At 41.6% G+C, this 25,725-nt stretch overlaps 1 protein-coding gene across 1 annotated transcript in view; it reads right to left on the bottom strand.

The window, feature by feature from the left end:
• Window positions 1–15,469: 15,469 nt before the first annotated feature.
• FHL5 (four and a half LIM domains 5) overlaps window positions 15,470–25,725 on the bottom strand; it is an 83,618-nt gene continuing 73,362 nt past the window's right edge. Inside the window, exon 6 of the mRNA XM_044290167.1 lies at window positions 15,470–19,759. Coding sequence (XP_044146102.1) covers window positions 19,608–19,759 — 152 coding nt within the window. The 3' untranslated portion in view covers window positions 15,470–19,607. The remainder of the gene's footprint in view (window positions 19,760–25,725) is intronic.

Here is a 25,725-nt window from a genome sequence, read left to right as displayed (position 1 = left end):
AAGAGTTTCTCCAGGTCTCTAAATGTCTCAGAGTTGGATCCATTTGTTGGGTTTATGGGGATAAGATCATCCGTTAGATCAAATGTGTATGTCTCAATTGTTTTGGATTTTTTCTCCATACAGTCCCAAATGTCCATCTTTAAGAGAATAGGAGCTCTGCCAATGGGTAAATTGGAATATATGTAGTGCAAGAGTGAGGCGGCTCTCTATAACTCAAAAAGATGGAATAAGGTGCTCAATCCAGACAAAGCGTACCCAACGCTTGTAGTGGGGGAAAGTAAGTAGAAATAGAGGGCTGGCACTCAAAACATTTGTGTTGTATGGATGAATAAATTTATTAAAGAATGGCTAGGTGTGCCTGGTCGAGTAAAAGCTAAGTAAAAACAATGTCATAAAACAAATCACTGATAAATATAAATATCCAATGTAAAAAAATATCAATATAAAAAAACAATTGCTATTATCAATATATAATCGACATATTGGTGGTAAAATGGTATATTGAATGTCAATTTGGTGAAATCCTGTTGGAAAAAAGGAAGCAGGTTTTATAGGTCTGTTGGAAAAGAATCTGTAGAAAGAAAATCCAGTCTCATGATGAGGTGTCCGGTGGGAAAATTTAGGATAATGTATCCTGATGAACAATGTCCTAATATATCATATAATAAATGTCAGTTATATAAAATCCTGCTGCAGAAAAAACGTCTAGTAAACTTGTGGGATAAGTGTCTCTTTATGACAGGGATAATCGCATTTGATTGGGTATAGATAATTCTTCACAGGTCCAACAATAATGGGCTGTATATAAACAACTGCTGCTATGTAAGCAGGTACATTACCCTCCTGGTGGCCGTTGATGGGATGGTGAGCGGCTCCTGCCTGCAGGACGTCGTCCACGTGCGATGCTGTGCTGTGTGCTCCGGCCGTTGGTTACTGCTGCAGTCATCACTTCCGGTGACGTTACATGCGTTTTAGAAAAAAAAAATCCGCTCGCCACGTGGAGGAAAAGATGCTGCAGTTCCACAGGAGGGAAGAAGATAGCTCCGGAGCTTCTGTTTAGTTGTAGGATCCTTTTTACTTGGTGCTAGCTAGTTTGAATAGGCTGACTCAATGCCCCATACGTGTTTCGGAGCGTGCTGCTCCTTCTTCAGTGGTAATGAGTCGCCTATTACTTTTTGGGAATTTATATGGGTCTAATTAGATCCAATTAGTGGTTGTGGGAGTGGTCGAGAGTTTTTTTCTTGGTGTTGGGTAAATTGTGTCCTGGATCTTCAGAGGCAAAATTGGGATAAATAGCATATCTCCATGGATGTACATATATTATGTCTGTCACATTGTTGTAATAGATAGCTTAAAACAATGGGATGAAGATAAAAATACAATAGGAATGCAATAAAAAATAAAAAATAAAAATACACATATTAGTCTCAACATAGAATGATGTGCATTTAGACATGTGTAAATTAGAAATATGTAGATTGGATATACAGTGAAATGGGAGATATTTGTAAAATATAATAGATATATAAGTATAATAGATCGATATACATATGATTTATATGACATATTGAATGGTCTGAGATGGGGATAGAGTATATATATAATGCTGTAGTGTTCACCTCTCTATAGTTATCAACTGTGTATCAAAAAGTGATGTATCGGTCTGATTGCATCCTAGTATCTTCCAAATATGGTGTGGATTGGAGAAGGAGTGGTAGATGGTGGATATGGAGAGGGTCCGGTGGCCCCTCGTAAAAGGGGGGGTACTGTCACAGGGGGCCAAAGGCGCACTCGGTCTCCCATCAGCCGCAGACCTGCTGCTTAGCTTCAGGAGCAAGGATCTGTGTTTGGCCTTGTTGTTTTGGCTGCTCCTAGGTCTGCCTTGAGCGCTGAGCTGATCACTCGGTACTCGACTTGTCTGTCTGTCGGTCATGTGATGTTGGCCACGTCACATGACCCTCAGACCCCACTATAAATACAGGCAGCCTGCTGGCCACAGGTTGCCTGTTAATTCTAGGTTCCTGGCTATTTGTTGGACTACTGAAAACTCACCTGATCCTGTTCCCTGATGATCCTTTGCCTGCTCCTCCTGTACTGCGTATCCCTCCTGGTATTGTGACCTCAGCTCCCACCTGACTACTCTTTGCGGACTCCTCTGGTACTGCTCTACTCTCCTAGTATTTGACCCCGGCTTCTCCTGACCATTCTTTGCTTAACCCTTTGTACTGTGTAGCTCTCTTGGTTCTGACCCGGTCCGTTCACGTTCCGTATTTTGTCTTGTCTGTCTTCCCTGCACATATCCTAAGTAAGGGACTGGCGTCCAGTTGTCCCCTGTCATCAGGACTCGTGAGGCAAGTAGGCAGGGCCAGGGGTGAGGGTGGAGCGCAGTGGTCACTATCCTTCCCCCTGTGTGTGTGTCGACGTGAACGTTACAGCGGCAGAGTGACCCGGCAAGCAGTTTCGGCAATCTGCATAAAAAACGGACAGCATTTGTAGACGGATCCGGAAGCGAATCCGTCTCACAAATGCACTGCAAGAACAGATCCGTCTGTCCGTTTGTCACACGGACAAAAGGATCCGTTTCTATTTTATTTTTTTCACATTTTTAAAGGTCTGCGCATGCGCAGACCGGAAGGGCGGTATTGGACGGCATTGCAGTATTTTTAATGCTGGATCCGGCACTAATACATTTCAATGCAAATTAATGCCGGATCCGGCATTCCGGCAAGGGTTCCGGAATTTTGGACAGAGATAAAACCGCAGCAAGTTGCGGTAATATCTCTGTCCTGAAAAATCTAAAAGACTGAACTGAAGACATACTGATGCATCCTGAATGGATTTCTCTCCATTCAGAACACATGGGGATAAAACTGATCAGTTATTTTCAAGTATAGAGCCCCTAGGACAGAACTCTATGCTGGAAAAGAAAAACACTAGTGTGAAAGTACCCTAAGATAAGAAGTGAGCTGAAATGAGAGTTTATAATGTCAGAGAGCAGAGATAAGGAGTTCACCAGCTTCTCGTCTGACGAAAAGACAGAAAATCCAAAAGGTGTTAGAAGAGCATCACAGCTACAGTGGATATAAAAAGTCTACACACCCCTGTTAAAATGTCAGGTTTCTGTGATGTAAAAAAATGAGACAAAGATCAATCATTTCAGAACTTTTTTCACCTTTAATGTGACCTATAATCTGTACCACTCAATTGAAAAACAAACTGAAATCTTTTAGGTGGAGGGAAGAAAACAAAAAATCCTAAAATAATGTGGTTGCATAAGTGTGCACACCCTCTTATAACTGGGGATGTAGCTGTGTTCAGAATTAAGCAATCACATTCATGTTAAATAGGAGTCAGCATACACCTGCCATCATTTAAAGTGCCTCTGATTAACCCCAAATAAAGTTCTGCTGCTCTAGTTGGTCTTTCCTGAAATGTTCTTAGTCGCATCCCACAGCAAAAGCCATGGTCCACAGAGAGCTTCCAAAGCATCAGCGGGATCTCATTGTTAAAAGGTATCAGTGAGGAGAAGGGTACAAAAGAATTTCCAAGTGCAGTGTCCCACTCACGTGACCGTGGGCCCCACAAACTCATTTTAATTATGTATTAATGTCATGTGATATGCCTGTATTTTGTATTTTATCTCCTGTCATATTTGCCATGTCACAATGTGATTCCATATGCAAATATCCTTTAGACAGGCCTAGCAAGCAATTATGGCAAGAGAGAAAAGGGAGAGGCGCTCATAGGGTAGTAGGCGATGGTAAGCAGATAAACGTGATGGATTGAATGTGCTCACCTTTGGGTGTTGTGCTGGTGTAAACGCACAACAGGTTAGACACACCAAAGATTGAGAGGGTGAGGGAGGTCCGTGCTGCCGGTACCCGTTCAGTCCCTTTGGATGGAGTTGCCAATAACTCCTAGGGAATGTTAGGTGCGAGAAGAGTGATTTGTGTCCGAAAAAACACAATAAGGTACCTCTTTGGCGCACAGGGACGACCACAGTTTCAAGGTTTTTTGGTATAAATACTATTTATTGTTCGGTTGACTAACGCGTTTCGGAGTTTATAACTCCTTTTTCAAGTCTAAAGTGAAACAACAAAGAAAAAAAGAGGGAGAATTGCCGAAGCCAAAAAAAACACAAAGTCACAGAAAAGGCCCCCACACGGTTGGGGGGAGGATACATATATATATATATATATATATATATATATATACACATAGAAAAAATATACACATATATATACACATATACACATGCGCATAAAGTTCAGTTAGTAAATAAATCAATTGATTAAAAATTACAGCATATAAAAATATAAGACATTTCTGTATATATGTATAAAAAAAAAAAAAAAATTTAAAAAATATATATATATTGCATGTTGGATTTTCCACAATCTGGATGTTTAATGGAACTAGTGTTAGCCCAAACATGAACGCGAAAAAAGACTCTAACCACTTCTATTGGCAAGGGTTTAGTGTGCTCCAACCTGTCCAAATTGGACGCTGTTTAAGTAAAGTACACATATACATATATATACACACATATACATATATATATATATATACACACACATACATACACACACACATACATATATACACATACACACACATACACGTGCACATACGCTCAAGAATGGTGTGAGGGATGTATAATGTTAGACCATGATATACAATGTACATTGGTATTATACTGATGTAGTAGGGCGTGGTGCTTATGTGGTGTGATATGAAGTGGAATGTGATGGGTAGATGTTGGTATTATTAGAATAGTGATGTTGATTAATCTAGTCTCTGCTTGGATTGATCCTTTAATTTTTATTGAGGAACAGGAGGGAGGTATAGGGTTTACCTTGGGGGCGCCAACAGCAAGGGGCAACAGGCAAAAAAGTGGCCGGGTGGCTGCAGAAGGAAGAAGATGAATAAATAATTAAATTATTAAATAAATAAATGAATGATAATGACATAATAAAAGGCCCAATGCCTGAATGTATAGAGGGAAATGAGGATAGGCTCCAGAGGGAAGTGGCAATGAAGCTCTACAAGGCTGTTATACAGCTTATTGAAAGATTAAAAGATTAAGTAAATATATGGGTAAAAAGATCCAATGTCTAATGTTTTATTATATAGATATATAGGGGGAGTTGAAAATGCAGAGGATTCTACCTGAATTTCTACAGGGCTATTGTAAGGCTTACCTGATGTGTGCTGCTGCTGTGTCTGGCGTCACTCACCATGTGTCTGGGAGCGCGCGCTTCTAAAGCTTAGGGGGCGGGGACTGGGTGACGTCACTGGGGAAGCCTCTCTGGGCGGCGCTATTCGGCTGGTGCGCTGGAGGCCAGGGAGAACCTCCTGCTGCAGTACTGTTATGCCGATCGAGCGCTCAGGCTGGTGCTCCGGGGGTAGCGCAAGTTAGACACAGCAGATCAAAGGGGGTGGGTCAGGCCGATATGCTGATAACATAGTGATGGTGTGTGTACATGTTTTGGAGGCTGGTACAGCGCAGCTGATTATAGGGGGGGGGGGGGCTGGGGGAGTGTGATGAAGCTGGATGACAGATGGAAGGAGATTATGGGATGGGTAAAGAGAGAAATTAGTGAAATGAAGATAAAAATAAAATTAAAAATAAAAATAAAAATACAAAAAAATTGTAAAAATGAATATGAATAAATATAGATATGAAAAAATGAATGAATGAAAAAAATAAGAATAAGAAAAAAATTAAAAATAAAAATTATATAAAAGATAAAAATGAAAATGAATGTACAATACTAAAATAAAATAAAATAAAAATGGAAAAAAATATAGAAGGATGAGTGAGTGGAGGAGAATATGAGTGAATGAGAAAGAAAAAATGAATGAATGGATGAAGGGTATGGTGAACCTTTGATATTTTGGTGGCGGAAAAAGCAGTGGACCTGGTGGCTGGGTAAAAGAGCTGGGGGATGGGGGTTTGGGGCAAATGATGGTACTACGGGGGGGGGGGGGGAATGGAAAGGTGACCAGAGGGGGTGATGGTGGATGTGGGGGAGTAAGGTGGATAGCGGTGAGCGAGAACGGGTAAATGTTGGGATGTGAAGTGATGTGTGGACGCGTATGAGGGAGAGGGAATTGTGGGAAAATGACGCATGGTGGAGCTGATGAGGAATAACTACGTAAATTGGGAGATTAGAAGCAGTTGGTCTCTAGAGATTCATTTAGGCCATATGGTTCGATGGTTTGAAGTTTGAAAATCCAATACATTTCTTTTCTCCTCAGTTTTTGGTAACGGTTCCCATCGGTAGCTGGGATTGTTTCAATGGGTAACAGGGAGAGTTCCCCTGGATCTTTATTGTGTGCCTGGATGAAGTGCCGGGAAACTCCGTGTTTGAGGAAGCCGTTTGTGATATTCCAGCGGTGTTTGTTCATCCTCTCTCTTAAGGTGAGGGTGGTACGGCCAATGTATTGCAGTCCACACGTGCACTCCAATAGATAAATCACAAATGTTGATGAGCAATTCAAAAAGTGTTTTATTTCGAAGTTTTCTCCTGTTACGTTACTGGAGAACTTCGTAATTCGGGTTGAAATGTTGAGGCAACACTTACATCTGCCATGTCCGCATTTGTAACTGCCAAGCACCTTGGGAAATGGGCTCAAAATGGGAGGGGGGTCTTTCTTTAGAGAGCGCAAACGGCTGGGGGCAATAAGGTTCTTAATTGTTTGTGCTCTTCTAAAGGTTATGTGTGGCTCCGGCTGTATATGTTTTATTAGGAACGGATCTGCTTGCAATATCTGCCAATGTTTCTTGAATATGTTTCTCAGAATATTATGGTTGGCATTAAATGTGGTTATGAAGGAGGTTTTATACTTCTTGGTGATGACTGGGTCGGTTTGTTTCTTCACTGGTTGATTACTTCCTGATGGTAGGCAGTCTTCCTGAGTGTATTCTTGTGCCTGCCGTAGTGCTGCCTTAACGACAGCACCTGGGTACCCTTTATTATAAAATCTTTTTTCAATAACCTTACTTTGTCTTTTGAAATCGTCGTCCTTTGTGCAGTTCCGGCGAATGCGCTTAAACTGACTGAAGGGGATGTTATTTTTCCACTTTTTGTGGTGGGCGCTCCGGTAGTCCAAATAACTGTTGCCGTCTACTTTTTTAAAAAAGGTCTTAGTTTCAATGGTGTTATTTGTGGTGGAAAGGACTAGGTCCAAGTATTCAATAGATCTCATGGAGTAGTTGGCTGTGAAGGCGAGGTTGAAATTATTGTTATTCAGATGGGTGGTGAAGTCATTGACCTCATCTAGGCTGCCATCCCAGATTAGTAGTAGATCATCGATGTAGCGTTTATAGAAAACGATTTTGTTTTTCCATGGGTGTTCATTGTAAATGAGTTGCTCCTCGAAAATCCCCATATATAAATTCGCGAAACTAGGCGCGAATCGCGTCCCCATTGCGGTCCCCCTTGTTTGCTTGTAGACTTTGTTATCGAAAGTGAAGATATTATGGTTCAAAATGAAGTCAATGCCGTCCAGAATGAATTGTCCTTGTGAGGCCGAGAGGTTCACATCTTGTTGTAGGAAGTGTCGTATAGCATCTATCCCTTTTGTATGTGGGATGTTTGAATATAGTGAGGCCACATCGAGTGTGGCCCAGATGTAGGATTTTTTCCAATTTACCTTGTTAAGGAGGGTGATTAGGGTGGCGGAGTCCTTAAGGTGGGATGGTAACTGGACCACATATTTCTGTAAAAAAATATCAATACAGTGGGATAAATTGCATGTTAATGAGTCAACCGAACAATAAATAGTATTTATACCAAAAAACCTTGAAACTGTGGTCGTCCCTGTGCGCCAAAGAGGTACCTTATTGTGTTTTTTCGGACACAAATCACTCTTCTCTTAGACAGGCCTAGTCAGGGTGCACTACCATCTCCACAAGATGGAGCAGTGTCAGTGTGTATAAATAGCTTAGCTCAGACCTAAGTAAGGCTGTGCAGTCAGGTGCCGTGTGTGCAGTGCAGTCATGTGAAAATGTGTGCAGTCATGTGCAGTTGGGTGCTGTGCAGTTCAGTTTAGTTCCTGGTTGAGGTAAATCCAAACCAGTGCAGATGAGCTCAGGTGAATCCAAGTGAGAGTTCAGTTGAATGCAGTTCTCTCATGAGCCTACAAGAAAGCAGCAGCCATGTAGCTGAATATCTGGAGGGAGGCCCCTTCCTAGCCTCTACTCTGTCGATGTCGGTTCCATAGCCCAGGGTTAAGGCCTGCAAGTATTCTTCCTAGAGGTCAGCAATCCACTACTATAGATCGCTCTTCCAGGGTGACCAATGTCTAAACTGCATGCAGCCGAGTATTCAAGGAATTATCGTTTATGCAAGACAAAGGATTAGCAAGATAGTCATTACCTGAGGACTTATTAGGCACCTTTGTAGTAGGTGTAGGAGATAGCTTGAAGCCTCTACATCTCCAGTTTAAACCCTGAGGACAGTCAGTCAGAACAGCATTGGAATAGAAGTTTCAGGATTCAGAAAAGCACCTTTATTTAAGGATTAGGATCAGGCCGGAGTTGTGACCAGTGTAAGACTTTCATTATTACCAGCCTAGTCTGAGCTGTAGCTTTCTTATGTATTACAAGAGCCTGTACTTCATTGAGGATTTGCATTTCCCTTTCCCCATATGCATGGGAGATTGTGCTTAATGCCGGATTATATCAAGAGACTGTTTTAATGCAATGGATGTGATGTATTAAGAATCATATACAGTAAAGTTCCCTGTTGAGTTTCATCCTGCTGGCCTCAGACTCAGTTCCTCTATTAATACTACAGTAAATGGTTGTACCTCCATACAAAAGGTACTGGCGTCACGACTACAAGGGACCTTGCCACTGGCACATTAATACAGACCACCAAGGGCACCTTAAACCAACATCTGGCCAGTGTCCCTTACACCAGAGCGTGCCCCAGAGAATCCTTGTGCCATTCTCCTTTTCACTTATGCAAGCCTGCCCAGGGACGACATAACCGTGAGTAACCAGAACTGTATATACCTCGGCCCACCTATTGCTCACACCGTGACCTCACACATAATGCCCTTGCAAGGTCTGGCATACCGCACAAGGCATTAGATATACCATGGAACATAGTGAAGACAGTCATCATCAAGTGGAGAAAATATGGGACAACTGTGACATTACGAAGAACTAGACGTCCCTCCAAAATTGATGAAAAGAAGAGAAGAAAACTGGTCTGGGAGGCTACCAAGAGGCCTACAGCAACATTAAAGGAGCTGCAGGAATATCTGGCAAGTACTGGCTGTGTAGTACATGTGACAACAATCTCCCATATTCTTCATCTGTCTGGGGCTATGGGGTAGAGTGGCAAAATGAAAGTATTTTTTTACGAAGAAAAACATCCAAGCCAGGCTACATTTTGCAAAAACACATCTGAAGTCTCCAAAAAGCATGTGGGAAAAGGTGTTATGGTCTGATGAAACCAAGGTTGAACTTTTTGGCCATAATTCCAAAACATATGTATGGGTCAAAAACAACACTGCACATCACCAAAAGAACACCATACCCACAGTGAAGCATGGTGGTGGCAGCATCATGCATTGGGGCTGTTTTTCTTCAGCTGGAACTGGGGCCTTAGTTAAGCTAGAGGAATTATTAACAGTTCCAAATACCAGTCAATATTGGCACAAAACCTTCAGGCTTCTGCTAGAAAGCTGAACATGAACAAGAACTTCATCTTTCAGCATGACAACGACCCAAAGCATACATCCAAATCAACAAAGGAATGGCTTCACCAGAAGAAGATTAAAGTTTTGGAATGGCCCAGCCAGAGCCCAGACTTGAATCCGATTGATAATCTGTGGGGTGATCTGAAGAGGGCTGTGCCCAGGAGATGCCCTCGCAATCTGACAGATTTGGAGTGTTTTTGCAAAGAAGAGTGGGCAAATCTTGCCAAGTCAAAATGTGCCATGCTAATAGACTTATACCCAAAAGACTGAGTGCTATAATAAAATCAAAAGGCGCTTTAACAAAGTATTAGTTTAAGGGTGTGCACACTTATGCAACCATCATATTGTATTTTTATATTTTTCTTCCCTCTTCCTAAAAGATTTCAGTTTGTTTTTCAATTGAGTTGTACAGTTTATAGGTCACATTTTTTTACATCACAGAAACCTGACATTTTAACAGGGGTGTGTAGATAAGTGTTTTTAACTCCACTGTATGTACAGAAGAAAGGACGTCATATTTTTAATAAGGCCCAATTTAAAAATATATATTTTAAGCCGACAATGAGTACAATGCAATAATAATAATAAAAAAAAATGCCCCCAAAGGTATACCTAGCCTTTAATGACTATTTAGACAGAAAGGTAAATTACAAATTGTGCTGGATTCTAGAGAGCAGTGCATTGTGGGAGCTCAGGTCCCTGTCTCACAGTTAGAACTAAGCTGATGGGTCACATGTCTGATTGTTACTCAATTGTTTCTTTACATTTTGATTGTGACATTTTGTTAAATATAGAATTTTCCTTCTAATGGAAGGGACTGGTATCTAGAATACAGATGAGAATGTTATCTGGTATGCCTGCACTTTATTAACAGTATAGGTACCAGTGTAATAAACATGCCAGGCTGTATACCAGGTGCTTGAAATGGCCGTGTGCCTATAGCGAAATGATGCAGATGTATATGATAATGAAAAAGTTACATTATTCTCTCCATCAAACGGCAAAAAAAATAAAATAAAAAATCCCAAGTTGTGTAGTTGAAGGACTGTGTAGGACATGGCTGGGACCAGCTGTTTATCTGTAGTAAGCCATAGACAATATTACTTGCTGAAAGGGAAGCTGTCAGCAAGGCTACATTATTTAGAACATGCTCTGATCCTATTAAGGTTGTGTTCACATCACACGTCCTACATTTCACATACATGTTGGGAAAAACAGGAAGCGAGAGCATAGTATACTACGCTTTTTCATCCTACAAAGACCGACAAAAAAATGCATACCTTATATGGATACTTTTTTACATTGGAGCAGATGGTATCTGTCATCCGTTTAATGTATACATAATATGTATACATGAAACATGGGACAAAGACCTCATGTGAACACAGCCAGAGCGCTTCAGCATTTTGGAGAATGTATATTTTTAGCACTCGCTTGTGGACAGGGCTCCGGTGGCACTTGTCAATAATCTTGTTGCCTGTGGTTAGGACAGCATGATCTTACTGACAGGTTCCCTCTAATAATACTATAGACCAGGAACGCTCAAATTGCGGCCCTCCAGCGGTTGCAAAACTACGACTCCCAGCATGCCTGGACAGCCTACAGCTATTAGGGCATGCTGGGATTTGTAGTTTTTCAAGCTGATATATCAGTTTTGTTAACAATATTAAAGGGCTTGTGCCATGAAAAACCAGCATCTGGATCTGAATACTTTTGTAATTGCATGCAGTTAAAAATGTACTATAATCACTGGGCCATTCAATAAAATGTATCTGTATAGCGCCACCTGCTGTTTGTTTGTTTCTTTATTTCTTGTCCGCCTCACTAATGTGGTTGCATGCGCTTCAACTGCGAACAGCCACAGGTTTAGTTAGGGGTAAATGCATGAGTTCAGGATTTATGTGCGGAGAATCCACACTGAAATCCGCAGGTGTTAGCAGGGAAATCCGTGCAGACAATCCGCATCAATTGGTGCGAATTTACATGCAGATTTCGTGCAGATTTTCCTCATTTGGATTTTCCTCTCCCCTTTAAAGTGAATTGAAAAAAATAGTAATAAAAAAATGAGTAAAAATAAATTGACATGCTGCGGATTTTAAAATCTGCATTGAAAAAAATCAGCATCGTGTACATGAGACTTTCAGATTCTCATAGAACACAAAGTGCATGCGGAAAATCTGCACGTAATCCTGATTGTGTGCATTTAGCCTTATATGGGTACTTTCACACTTGCGTTAAAGTTTTCCGGTATTGAGTTCCGTCCTCGGGGCTCAATAACGGGAAAAAATGGATCAGTTTTATCCTAAATTTGCATTCTGAATGCAGATCTATCCGTTCAGGATGCATCAGTTCAGTCCATCTTACGTTTTTTGGATGGAGAAAATACTACAGCATGCTGCAGTTTTCTCTCCAGCCAAAAATACTGATCAATATAAATTAATGCCGGATCTGGCATTCCGGTAAGTGATGTGTATTAGTGCTGGATCCGGCATTAAGTGTTTCGGCAAAACGGATCCGACTTTAAAAATGCAAACAAAATTAATACCGTATCCATTTTTCCGGATGACACCGGAGAGACGGATCCGGTGTTGCAGTGCATTTGTGAGACGGATCCGTCTCACAAATGCATACGTTTTCGTCCATATTTCCGGAATTCTTTGCCGCCAGTGTGAAAGTACCCTAAGCTTTGTCAGTTACAGGGAAAGAGCTACTGCAGAAAGAACACTGTCCTGAGAAAGGACACCTCTGAGCTGAAATAAATCTAGCAGAGTAAGCGTGATGCGAACGCATTGCGCCCGCACGGAATCCGGACCCATTCATTTCAATGGGTCTGTGTACATGAGTGTTGTTTTCACGCATAAGTTGTGCGTTGCGTGAAAATCGCTGAATTCTCTATATTCTGGGATTTTTACGCAACGTGGCCCCATAGAAGTGAATGGGGCTACGTGAAAACTGCATCGCATCCGCAGGCAAGTGCGGATGCGATGTGTTTTTCACTGATGGTTGCTAAGAGATGTTGTTTGTAAACATTCAGTTTTTTATCACGCGCGTGCAAAACGCATTCAATCGTATTGCACCCACGCAATAAAAACTGAACTGAACGCGATCACAAACACAACTGAATGTACTTGCTTGTGAAATCGTGCATTTTTCACTGAATGCATCAGCAATGCATCCGGACCTAATCCGCTCACGCTCATCTGCAAGGGGCCTAATTAGAGCAATGAATGGGGAGATCTCTGGATCCATGTGAGGTACAGGGCTGGTTCTAGCTTTGTTAGACATTGTCATGTACTATATGATGTGATTTTCATTTTTTTACATCCATCATGGCATAACCCCTTTGAATCTTTAAAATATGTACAGTTTGGGAACCTAAGGTCCCATGTACAGCAGTCTTTGTTGAGTCTTTGTGGCATCTTATTATAGAGGGATACTCCTCTGGAAGTATGAATCTGACAGAAAACCTCCTTATGAATTTGGATTGCTCTGGATGTTGTATTACTATCTGTACCACCTGGAGCTTTGAGCTGTATTATACCCATGTGCATGACGTCTCACGTTACAGGTAGTTTTGGCTGAAAGACTGATGCATTTTTATTGTTTGGTTTATTGAGTCATACGAGACACCTATGGTCATATTCAACTGAAAATCTGCATTTGATGAACAGAGAATTCTATATATTTCTGCTGTTATGTGCAGATCAGGCATTTTCGCTACAACCCTAAAACAAAAGCTGGAAAAGTTGCATTCAGCACTGGTTATGCTGCCCTTACACCTTGTGCCTGCTCACCTATCTTCTCTTGATCTGTCTGCCCCTACACCTTGTGCCTGCTCACCTGTTCTTTCCTGATATGTCTGTTCCTACACCTTGTGCCTGCTCACCTGTTCTTTCCTGATATGTCTGTTCCTACACCTTGTGCCTGCTCACCTGTTATTTCTTGATCTGTCTGCCCCTACACCGTGCGCCTGCTCACCTGTTATTTCTTGATCTGTCTGCCCTTACACCTTGCGCCTGCTCACCTATCTTCTCCTGATCTGTCTGCCCCTACACCTTGTGCCTGCTCACCTGTTCTTTCCTGATATGTCTGTTCCTACACATTGTGCCTGCTCACCTGTCTTCTCCAGATCTGTCTGCTCCTACACTTTGTGCCTGCTCACCTGTTCTTTCCCGATCTGTCTGCTCCTACACTTTGTGCCTGCTCACCTGTTCTTTCCCGATCTGTCTGCTCCTACACCTTGTTCCCGCTCACCTGTTCTTTCCTGATCTGTCTGCTCCTACACCTTGTGCCTGCTCACCTATCTTCTCCAGATCTGTCTGCTCCTACACCTTGTGCCTGCTCACCTATCTTCTCCAGATCTGTCTGCTCCTACACCTTGTGCCTGCTCACCTATCTTCTCCTGACCTGTCTGCTCCTACACCTTGTGCCTGCTCACCTATCTTCTCCTGACCTGTCTGCTCCTACACCTTGTGCCTGCTCACCTATCTTCTCCAGATCTGTCTGCTCCTACACCTTGTGCCTGCTCACCTATCTTCTCCTGACCTGTCTGCTCCTACACCTTGTGCCTGCTCACCTCTCACCTATCTTCTCCTGATCTGTCTGCTCCTATACCTTGTGCCTGCTCACCTGTCTTCTCCTGACCTGTCTGCTCCTACACCTTGTTCCCGCTCACCTGTTCTCTCCTGATCTGTTTGCCCCTAAACCTTGTGCCTGCTCACCTCTTCTCTCTTGATCTGTCTGCCCCTACACCGTGCACCTGCTCACCTGTTCTTTCCTGATCTGTCTGCTCCTACACCTTGTGCCTGATCACCTATCTTTTCCTGATCTGTGTGCTCCTACACCTTGCGCCTGATCTGTCTGAAGGAATCTGGATAAAGGAAGTCCACACATACTGTAATGTATCATTTATTGAAAGAGAATAAAGCATACATACAGCCCCTACAGCTGGTCACAATGTCAGCATGTAAATAATGGACACATAATCATAGTAATACACAAGTGATGAAGGAAGCTATCTTACCATACGAGCATAGGTTGCACCAGAACAATTCATTACAGTGGGCATTTTAGGCAGAGGAAAAGTGAATGGCTTGAGCTTCTAGGAGCACCGGTGGTGTTGCTGTTACTCCTAGAGGCTCAGCTCTCTCTGCAACTGCAACTGCATACATTATATATATATATATATATATATATATATATATATAATCACATAAGGAAATCAGTAAATTCCAGCATGTGGATGGGAGCAAGCAGGACTTACTGACTGTCTTAATGAATCCTGGGGCATTTCAACTACTAAATGAAATTGAAAAATATGGAAAATTTCAGCCCGCACAACCCCTAGCAGGTGCAGATTGCTGTGGCGAAATAGAGATTGCTAGGGGTTGTGCGGGCTGAAATTTTCCATATTTTTCTCCTTGTAGTACGTATTGGAGGCGTGGCGATCTCCAAGCAGTCATGCACACCTGTCCAGTTAATCTGCCCCCTGGAGGCTGGTTTTTAAAGTCAGTATAAAACTGAGTCTGCTTATACAGCACCTACCAGTAGCCATTAGGCTCCAGGAGAAGTATATAGTGGGCTCAGCATGCATGTTGGTACTTGCATCCCTGGATCCGATGAAAGCTGTAATGGCACCGGACGGGGTTAAAAGCAGAGTGTGCTTGGCGTGCATGCTGTACCTGCGCTCCCTGGACTTTATGTGGCGGTCATGGCCCATAAAAGGTAGGAACTAGTGTTAGGGACCACTCATGAAGGCGACCTTGACGTGGTGAGTGGCTTATTACGCTTTGGCCAAAATGTACACCAATGCCTTATTCAGCATCCAGCATAAAGGCAGGGCAGAGTGCTGGTTGCAGTGTGCGATTGCATTTTGTGATTTTACATTTGTGTTTTTAAATGAAATTGAAAGCTACTGTATGTATACTCGAGCATGGGCAGCATAGGAGACCTGACAGAGATGCTCTAGATCAGGCATGCTCAACCTGTGGCCCTCCAGCTGTTGAAAAACTACAACTCCCATCATTCCCGGACAGCCTACAGCTATCAGCCTACAGAAGGGCATGGTGGGAGTTGTAGTTTTACAACAGATGGAGGGCCGCAGGTTGAGTGTCCCTGCTCTAGGTGTATAGTAAGATTTTGATGAAGATCCATCACTTAATTGCTGTAGGGTCACATGTAACTGTATGCTGCTCTCTGCGGCCTGTTGCAGAAATGTCTGCGCTAACTAATAACAAGACAGTAGACAAAGAAAATATGCATTGTAAATAGGGAAGGCAGAAGGTGTAAAAGGATAGCAATAATCGTTTGTGTATGTGATCAATGTGCTGAAACACACAGTATGATCAGGGCTATGTTTCAGGACCCAGCAGACAGGCTAATAGACAGTAGTATTTAGGCTAGGATTACATGGTGACATTTGTTGCCTAGCCCTAGAGCACTGCAAGCAGAGTTAGTGTTATAGTAATATGTAGTAATATATGAAGTTTGTGATGATAAATCTGTATATTATTTGGGTTATCAAATCCTTGGTTTGCCTATGATACAATGTGGCAGTGGCCCATTATGGCATATATAATGCCCCAAGAAAACACGCCCTCTTGTTGCAGCAACAATGTATGTTTGTACAGTGGCAGATATAATGTGACAGAATATGATGTTTCTGTAGTAAACTGTATGAATTCTACTTTAGGCAAGTTTGGTTGTGGCGTGTTCAAGCAGTACAATTCATACCTTAATATCCAAATAAAGCAGCATAGCAGCCTAATACATAAGTATTCACTGCTGGATTTATATTATGTTCAGAAATAACATTGACTCAAGTTTCCTATTACATCTTTTCTTTCTACGCCTTCTTCTAATAGCCTCTTATTATGTAACATGTCTACTTATATCCTCCAATCATAACTCATGTTCCCCTAGCTAAACAAACCCTAATCACGCAGACTAAGGTCAAAAGTGACAGCAAATGGAAATGACTGTAGTCTAATTGCCATTATTTAAAATCCTCTCCACTGACTTTCATTTCACATTGCATTATATGCAGGGTTCAGTGCCAAGCGTTACCGATTTTCTAGAACTTTTAACATGATATGAAGGGAGCTACTAGGAAGGCTAGAGTGACAATACAAAAAACTGCTTCACAAACCCTGTTTTTTTTTTTAGATTGTTCAAATATTTGACATGCTTAATTCACTGTAGGATGCAAAAGTCAAAAATGTAAAACACTTTGCGCTCATTCACAAGACCATATCTGTTTTAGCAGATCCGCAAAACACAGATTCCAGCTGTGTACCTTCCGCGTTTTACAGAACGGACCATTCTTCTCCATGATAGAAATGCCTATACTTGTCCACAAATACAGAAATCTTTTTTGTGTTGCCTGGAACAAAGATACGGATGTGAGCAGAATGTGGTGTGCTGTCCGCATCTTTTGTGGCCCCATTGAAACAGAGGCGTAGAGAAATATATGGTTGTCTGAATGGGTCCTAAGGGGGCCACTTATAAAACCTGGTGCACCAGCATTTTGCCATCAAAATGTTGCAAGTAATATCGTACTCAGCACCTTGCTGCTCCACGTACTAGACTAGAATCTCTAGACAAAAATGATAGGTTTAAGGATGCACCAAATGTAACAAACAGCAGGCAAAATTTGCCGCAAGGTACGTTGATGCAAGCTTCTGCAAAACTGACCTCAAATATTTCCCTCATGATAAATTGTCACCTAAATGTGCACAGCAATAAATCTAATTAAACAATATTTTAAGTAGCTATTACCAATTTTCCTTAAATGGGAGATTAGATAATGATGAAGTCTGTTATCTCAGACCATAGGGAAAGGCCTTAAAACAGAAGCAGATTTTACAATACAAACTGCATACATGAGTATATACAGCTAAGACTTGATGAAACTAGTGTACTTACTATTAGGGATGAGCGGATAGACTTCAGATGCTTCATTCGAAGTCGATTCGCATAAAAATTTGTTGTAATATTGTATGGAGCGGGAACTATTAGAAGGTATTGGCTCCAATGAGTCGAAGGTATTCATTTGCGAAGTCACGTTAAACTTTGTGTAATAACTTTGGGAATTAATTATTACTGTAAAAAACCTTGGTACCGCTCCGTACAATATTACAATGAACTTTTATGCTCATCACTACTTGCTATGATAATCCATATTAAAATTCCATAATAATAATAATAATCTGATATTATGAGGCAAGAAAACTTAAAAACCATTATACAGCCATATTAACTTTGCATTTCAAAGTAAGTACACCAGCCTCATCAGTGTTTACTTAGAAAAGTCTCTAGTTCACTTTGATCTAGTACAATAATTTCAATAGATTTTGTGTAATACTTTGTTTCTCCTGTGGAGGCACTGCAGTGGATTTGAACACTTGCTGAGAAGTTCCCCCACAGATCACTGATTGCTTCCAGCAGATAGATGTCTGTGATCAGCTTATCACCAGGGGACGCTTGTACCAAATACAGATGTCCAGGGCAAAATCGTTTCATAGGATTACAAAAATGGGTCTGCTTTTTTACTGTATCACTCTTTCCCATGGGCTGCGTCTGGTACTGAGATGCACTCCACTCTTCGCCTCTCTTAGTGTGCACTTTGATCAATTTTCAGCTCCATTCCGGTCCACGATTATATCATGTGACCAGCACGCTCACTATCCAAATATTAATATTAACCAACCCTTTTCATTAAATGGTGACTTCACAAGCATGATGTTCTCATGTAGATCTATGTCATAACGTAAGATCATTTTGATTGGATCTCCCCAGAATCTCTAAAAGTAATTACTACTAGTGTTAATGTTAACACTGGTGTTAATTAGATTTGCTGAATTTTACAAAAAAATTTGCTTTGTGACAAATTACTTTGTCACAAAGCAAATTACTTTGTCACAAAGTGCATTAGTAGTGGGTGCAATGACAGGGAGCAACGATTGCGCCGCTCCCCGTCGTTGTACCCCTCAGATGCCGCGTTCATAACTGATTGAGGCATCTGACAGCAATATTACAGTGTAAAATTGAAAAAAATAATTACATCAGACTTACCTCATCCATTTCCTCGCAACAGGCCAGCCGTCGCCATCTTGATAGAAGATCTGGTGTGAAATCTCATGCGGCCCGTGATGATGTCATCACGTTGGCAGGCGTTATGACGTCATACGTATGTACAGGATTTTGTGCAAGATCTTCAATCAAGATGGTGACGGCCAACCCGTCACGAGCAAATGGAGGTAAGTATGATTTTTATTTTTTTTGCTTTTTACAACATTTCAGGGAAAATCAATTCACTACGAAGCACGAGGAAATTCAGCTTCGCAGCTAATTCAATTTTCCCTTAAATTCGGATTCGCTCAACACTAATTACTACATAAAGTTCACAAAATGTCTGCTTTCACTGTATGAAGGTAATTAAAGGAAGCTAATTAAAAAAGATGAGACATAGTTTTTTTTTCTCTAGCATACTGTATTTGATCAGAAAAGCCAGACTCTACAATGACCACTAAGGCAAACACTCATTTCCCATACCATTATTCTCCTTGTATATGATCTAGTGCGCGGCCCGCACTGTGCACACATAGAGCATGTAGGATAAAAATGTCACCAGCCCTTCCTCACTACTCTGGAAGGTCGGCACTATTAAAAACTATGAGGCAACCAAGAGTGGGCAGCAAAAATAACAAAAATAGTTGTGTAATATGTATTGATACTAAATGCATTACTTTTCAGTGCTCCACGCAGTTGATGTGTTGCCCACAAGCGTAGGTTCACATTAAATACATTAAGCATTCAGTGCAAAACATTTTTTTTAGCGACATGTAAAAATATGAAATGCCCTATGAAATGTTGCACTCGGACATATCCATCTACATGTCCTGGCCACACTCAGTGCAGAATATTTGGCTTTGCTCCGAGAGGAATCTTTGGCCAACAAGGGAGGCTTTGCATTTTGAACAGGCGAAGCAGTCGCTGTGCCACTGGCAATCCTCAAACGAGATGTACTGGCCGCCTCCTTGACCTGTGCAGACAGGAAAGGGATGAAAATGTGAGAAATAACACATTAGTGCAAACACTGTACCTTCTGACATCAGAATAGCTTCTTATCCACGGAATGGCATGAAGCAGCTCCTATCTTAATTTGCCTGCAAAATAAATAGCTGTAACGTAGCAACAAAAAATATTTGGCTCCATGCTTGTTTTAGCATCAGCAGTGAGTCACAAAGAAACATGACCCCCAGCCGTGATAAGAAGCTTCATTCAAGACTCCATGGGCCGATCATATTCTAGTGGTGAGAACACAGGTGCCTGTTATAGGAAGGGCACTGTTCCTTTCGGATGGTTGTTACAGCAGATGGCAGATATTAAAGAACATTTGATAACGTTTCCACATGCAAATCTAATTGTCAAGTTGATATGATGCCAAATCCCAGCCTCAGCCCTGCTACATCTATTTTGGTTCACTTACCAGGCTGGGATTTCTTATTTTCTGGAAATAAAAAAGATACCAGCTCTCCTCCTTAGGACACACCTCTATATCTCTGCAGGGACAGTGGGGCGGACTGACCATATACACTTTCCTGGTGGGCTGATCCTCAGGAGGCTGCCCAAGCCCTCCTTATGGCCGCTGGCCAGGTACATAATAATCTGATGGGGCATCAGGTACTTATGCACCTGGCCAGTAGCCAGATGGCTTCCTGAATTTAACCACTTCAGCCCCACTGGGTGAAACCCCCTTCATGACCAGAGCACTTTTTACACTTCGGCACTACACTCCTTTCACCGTTTATCGCTCGGTCATGCAACTTACCATACAAATGAATTTTACCTCCTTTTCTTCTCACTAATAGAGCTTTCATTTGGTGGTAATTCATTGCTGCTGGCATTTTTACTTTTTTTGTTATTAATAAAAATTTAACGATTTTTTTGCAAAAAAATGACATTTTTCACTTTCAGCTGTAAAATTTTGCAAAAAAAACGACATCCATATATAAATTTTTCGCCAAATTTATTGTTCTACATGTCTTTGATAAAAAAAAAAATGTTTGGGCAAAAAAAAAATGGTTTGGGTAAAAGTTATAGCATTTACAAACTATGGTACAAAAATGTGAATTTCCGCTTTTTGAAACAGCTCTGACTTTCTGAGCACCTGTCATGTTTCCTGAGGTTCTACAATGCCCAAACAGTAGAAAAACCCCACAAATGACCCCATTTCGGAAAGTAGACACTCTAAAGTATTCGCTGATGGGCATAGTGAGTTCATAGAACTTTTTATTTTTTGTCACAAGTTAGCGGAAAATGATGATGATTTTTTATTTTTTATTTTTTCTTACAAAGTCTCATATTCCACTAACTTGCGACAAAAAATAAAAAATTCTAGGAACTCACCATGCCCCTCACAGAATTTCTTGGGGTGTCTTCTTTCCAAAATGGGGTCACTTGTGGGGTAGTTATACTGCCCTGGCAATTTAGGGGCCCAAATGTGTGAGAAGAACTTTGCAATCAAAATGTGTAAAAAATGACCGGTGAAATCCAAAAGGTGCACTTTGGAATATGTGCCCTTTTGCCCACCTTGGCAGCAAAAAAGTGTGACACATCTGGTATCGCCGTACTCAGGAGAAGTTGGGGAATGTGTTTTGGGGTGTCATTTTACATATACCCATGCTGGGTGAGAAAAATATCTTTTTGGTCAAATGCCAACTTTGTATAAAAAAAATGGGAAAAGTTGTCTTTTGCCAAGATATTTCTCTCATCCAGCATGGGTATATGTAAAATGACACCCCAAAACACATTCCCCAACTTCTCCTGAGTACGGCGATACCAGATGTGTCACACTTTTTTGCTGCCAAGGTGGGCAAAGGGGCACATATTCCAAAGTGCACCTTTCAGATTTTGCAGGCCATTTTTTACACATTTTGATTGCAAGGTACTTCTCACACATTTGGGCCCCTAAATTGCCAGGGCAGTATAACTACGCCACAAGTGACCCCATTTTGGAAAGAAGACACCCCAAGGTATTCCGTGAGGGGCATGGCGAGTTCCTAGAATTTTTTATTTTTTGTCACAAGTTAGCGGAAAATGATTTTTTTTTTTTCTCTTTTTTCCTTACAAAGTCTCATATTCCACTAACTTGCGACAAAAAATAAAAAATTCTAGGAACTCGCCATGCCCCTCACGGAATACCTTGGGGTGTCTTCTTTCCAAAATGGGGTCACTTGTGGCGTAGTTATACTGCCCTGGCAATTTAGGGGCCCATATGTGTGAGAAGTACTTTGCAATCACAATCTGTAAAAAATGACCGGTGAAATCCGAAAGGTGCACTTTGGAATATGTGCCCCTTTGCCCACCTTGGCAGCAAAAAAGTGTGACACATCTGGTATCGCCGTACTCAGGAGAAGTTGGGGAATGTGTTTTGGGGTGTCATTTTACATATACCCATGCTGGGTGAGAAAAGTGCCACAGCTGGCACTTTGTGGATTTTTATGGAATAAAACTTGGTTATCACTTTTTATCCTAGCTTGACTAGTTTGTATGTTCTACCCATGTTCCTTCAAGTTTTGGGATTTTCTCCCACGCTCCAAAAGACATACTGATAGGGAACTTAGATTGTGAGCTCCTCTGGGGACAGTATGATGCTAATGTATTTAATGCACTGTGAAATATAGTAGCGCAATAATAGTACAACAAATAAAATAAAGTCGAACATCTTTTATGCTTATTCTAACACATTTATTTGGGGGGGCACCGCCACCCTGCTGCACTATATTCTTTATGTTCAGTGTTATGTATGATGATGTGGCATAAACAATGAGATGTATCTTCCACTTGATTGAGATATCTGAAAGCTTTCAAATCAGATTTTGGAGGTCATTTAATAAGCTGAAATACGCAGTTGCGCTGCTATATGCGACTTCGCCCCGCTCATGCCAGTTCTAAAATTGTGGGCGTGGCGTGGGCAGATGGCCCCTCTCATTTACCATTTTCTACTCCTGTTTTAGTCGTATGAAAATTGTCTAAATGTAAGACAGCTAGGGAGCTGTCTTACATTTAGAACTGGCACTGGATGTGCCAAAGTTATAGAGAGGACTGCGCCTTTATTAAGACCGGTGTCTAAAATGCCGGTCTTAATAAATGTGCCCTTTTGTTTTTACGGCGCTCACTAAGCAGTGAAACTGACTTGTGCTCTTTATTCCCCAGGTCAGTACTAGAGATGAGCGAATCGAATCAGACGAAGAGAAATTTGATCCGAATTTCAGGAAAAATTTGATTCACAACGAATGCGAATTTCCTTGCGCTTCGTGGTAACGAATAGCAATTTTTCCTAAAATGGTGGCTACACGTGTGAGGACATGGGGAAAGGAACTCTGGGAGGGCGGGGTGACCCATAATGCCATGCATGCAGCCAATCAGCAGCCAGCCAATTTTTAAGCGTTCTTCTTAGTGCAGGGAGAGACGTCAGAAGGCACTAGGGACAGTGCCATATAAGCGATTTACAAGTGCAGGGAAAGGATAGGGAGGAATCATTTCACAGCATCTTAGTGCAGGGAGAGACGTTAGAAGGAACTATGGACAGTGCTAGAAAAGCAATTTACAAGTGCAGATAAAGATTATTTGGGGATCCAAATAGCCATTATACAGCTCTGTCATTCCAGCAATTTGTTCTTGGAGTGCATGTGCTATGTTGAAAGCCGTTAGTAGCTTATATCTTTTCAAACAAGAAAAATATATATGCAGTTCACTTCTGCAGTTATATGTGTTGAAAGCGTACAGAAAGAAAAAAATACACGCACTTCACTGGTGAACTTATTTGTAGCAAAAGCGTTTAGTGGCCTATTTCATTATAGAAAGAAAAAATATACACACTTCGCAGGTGCACTTATTTGTGGCAAAAGGGTTTAGTGGCCTATTTCATTATAGAAAGAAGAAAAATATATACGCACTTCACTGGTGGACTTATTTGTGGCAAAGCATTTAGTGGCCTATTTCAGTACAGAAATAAAAACATATACGCACTTCACTGGTGCACTTATTTGTGGCAAAAGCATTTAGTGGCCTATTTTCTTATAGAAAGAAAAAATATACGCACTTTACTGGTGCAGTTATTTGTGGCTAAAGTGTTTAGTGGCCTATTTTAGTACAGAAAGAAAAAAATATACGCACTTTTACTGGTGCACTTATTTCTGGGAAAGCGTTTAGTGGCCTATTTCATTATAGAAAGAAAAAAATATATGCACTTCACTGGTGCACTTATTTGTGGCAAAAGTGTTTAGTAGCATATTTCAGTACAGAAAGAAAAATATATACGCACTTCATTGGTGCATTTATTTCTGCTGAAAGCCTTTACTGGCCTATTTCAGTGCAAAAAGAAAAATATATTTTCAGTTCACATCAGCGGTTATGTGTTGAAAGCATACAGAAAGAAAAAATATACGCACTTCACTGGTGCACTTATTTGTGGCAAAAGCTTTTAGTGGCCTATTTCATTATAGAAAGAATAAGATATATGCACTTCACTGGTGCACTTATTTGTGGCAAAAGCATTTAGTGGCCTATTTCAGTACAGAAAAAAAATATATACCGTATTTTTTGCCCCATAAGACGCACTTTTCCCCCCAAAAGTGAGGGGAAAATGCCCCTGCATCTTATGGGACGGATGCTGCCATTTTACATCGCAGTCTACGATGATTCAGCATCGCAGACTGCGATGTATCAGCTGGAGGGGCCGGTTTTATGCAAATGCTGCGGGGCGGTGTGGTCACTGTTCTCCGGCCCCGCTGCTCACTCACTTCCTTAATGCCTAAATCTTTTATAACAATAACTTAAATTGATAAAGTAAATTCATAAAGTAGGCAGCGCAGGCACATGACGTCAGTGAGTTACGGCTGGCCGCCCGCCCTGCTCTGCCTGCTACAGGACATTTAGTAAGTAGTACAGATGGGGCTGGGGATCGGAACTTCAATTAAAGTTATTATTATAAAAGGTTTAGGCAATAAAGCAGTGAGTGAGCGGCGGGGCCGGAGTACAGTGACCGCACTGGCCCCGCCGCATTTGCATGCCACCGGCCCCTCCCACAGGTTTAGCTCCGGTATATTAGGGCATTTGTGGATGCCACTATTATGGGGTGGGGGATATGTGGATGGCACTGTTATGGGGTGGGGGATCTGTGGGTGACACATATATAGCAGTGCCATCCACAGATCACCCCCCCCATAACAGTGCCATCCACAGATCACCCCCCCATAACAGTGCCCCCCTCAGATCCCCCCCATAACAGTGCCATCCACAGATCCCCCATAACAGTGCCATCCACAGATCCCCCATAACAGTGCCACCCAGAGATCCCCCCCATAACAGTGCCATCCACAGATCCCCCATAGTAGTGTCATGCAAAGACCACCATTAGTTCAAAACGCACCAAAAGCACACCTTTTGGTTAAAAATACATATTTTTTTATTTTCCTCCTGAAAAACCTAGGTGCCTCTTAGGGGCCGGTGCGTCTTATAGGGCGAAAAATACGGTATGCACTTCACTAGTGCATTTATTTCTGCTAAAAGTGTTTACTGGCCTATTGCAGTACAAAAATAAAAATATATTCTCAGTTCACTTCTGCAGTTATACTGTAAGTGTTGAAGGCATTTAGTGGCCTATTTCAGTACAGAAAGAAAAATATATACACACTTCACTGGTGCATTTTTTTCCGCTGAAAGCGTTTACTCACCTATTTCAGTACAAAAAGAAAAATATATTCTCAGTTCACATCGGCGGTTATATGTGTTGAAAGCATTGCTGGGAGTCAGCATGGTGGCAGCAGTGAGTCAGCAGGGTGGCAGCAGTGGGAGGACGGGAGCCAAACGTGCCCGGGGTAGACCACCTGCTTCGCAGCAGCCTACCTGCCCGGGAAGTAGTGGTACAGGGGTTCACGGAAGTAGTGGCGGTAGCAGTCAGTCAGTGTTGCGGTTATATGTGTTATTTTGTATTTCAGTACA

This window comes from Bufo gargarizans, chromosome 4 (genome assembly GCF_014858855.1).
Source record: "Bufo gargarizans isolate SCDJY-AF-19 chromosome 4, ASM1485885v1, whole genome shotgun sequence".
NCBI classification, from domain to species: Eukaryota; Metazoa; Chordata; class Amphibia; order Anura; family Bufonidae; genus Bufo; species Bufo gargarizans.
Note: the sequence above shows the minus strand (reverse complement) of the source record. Positions and strands in the feature narration are given on the sequence as shown.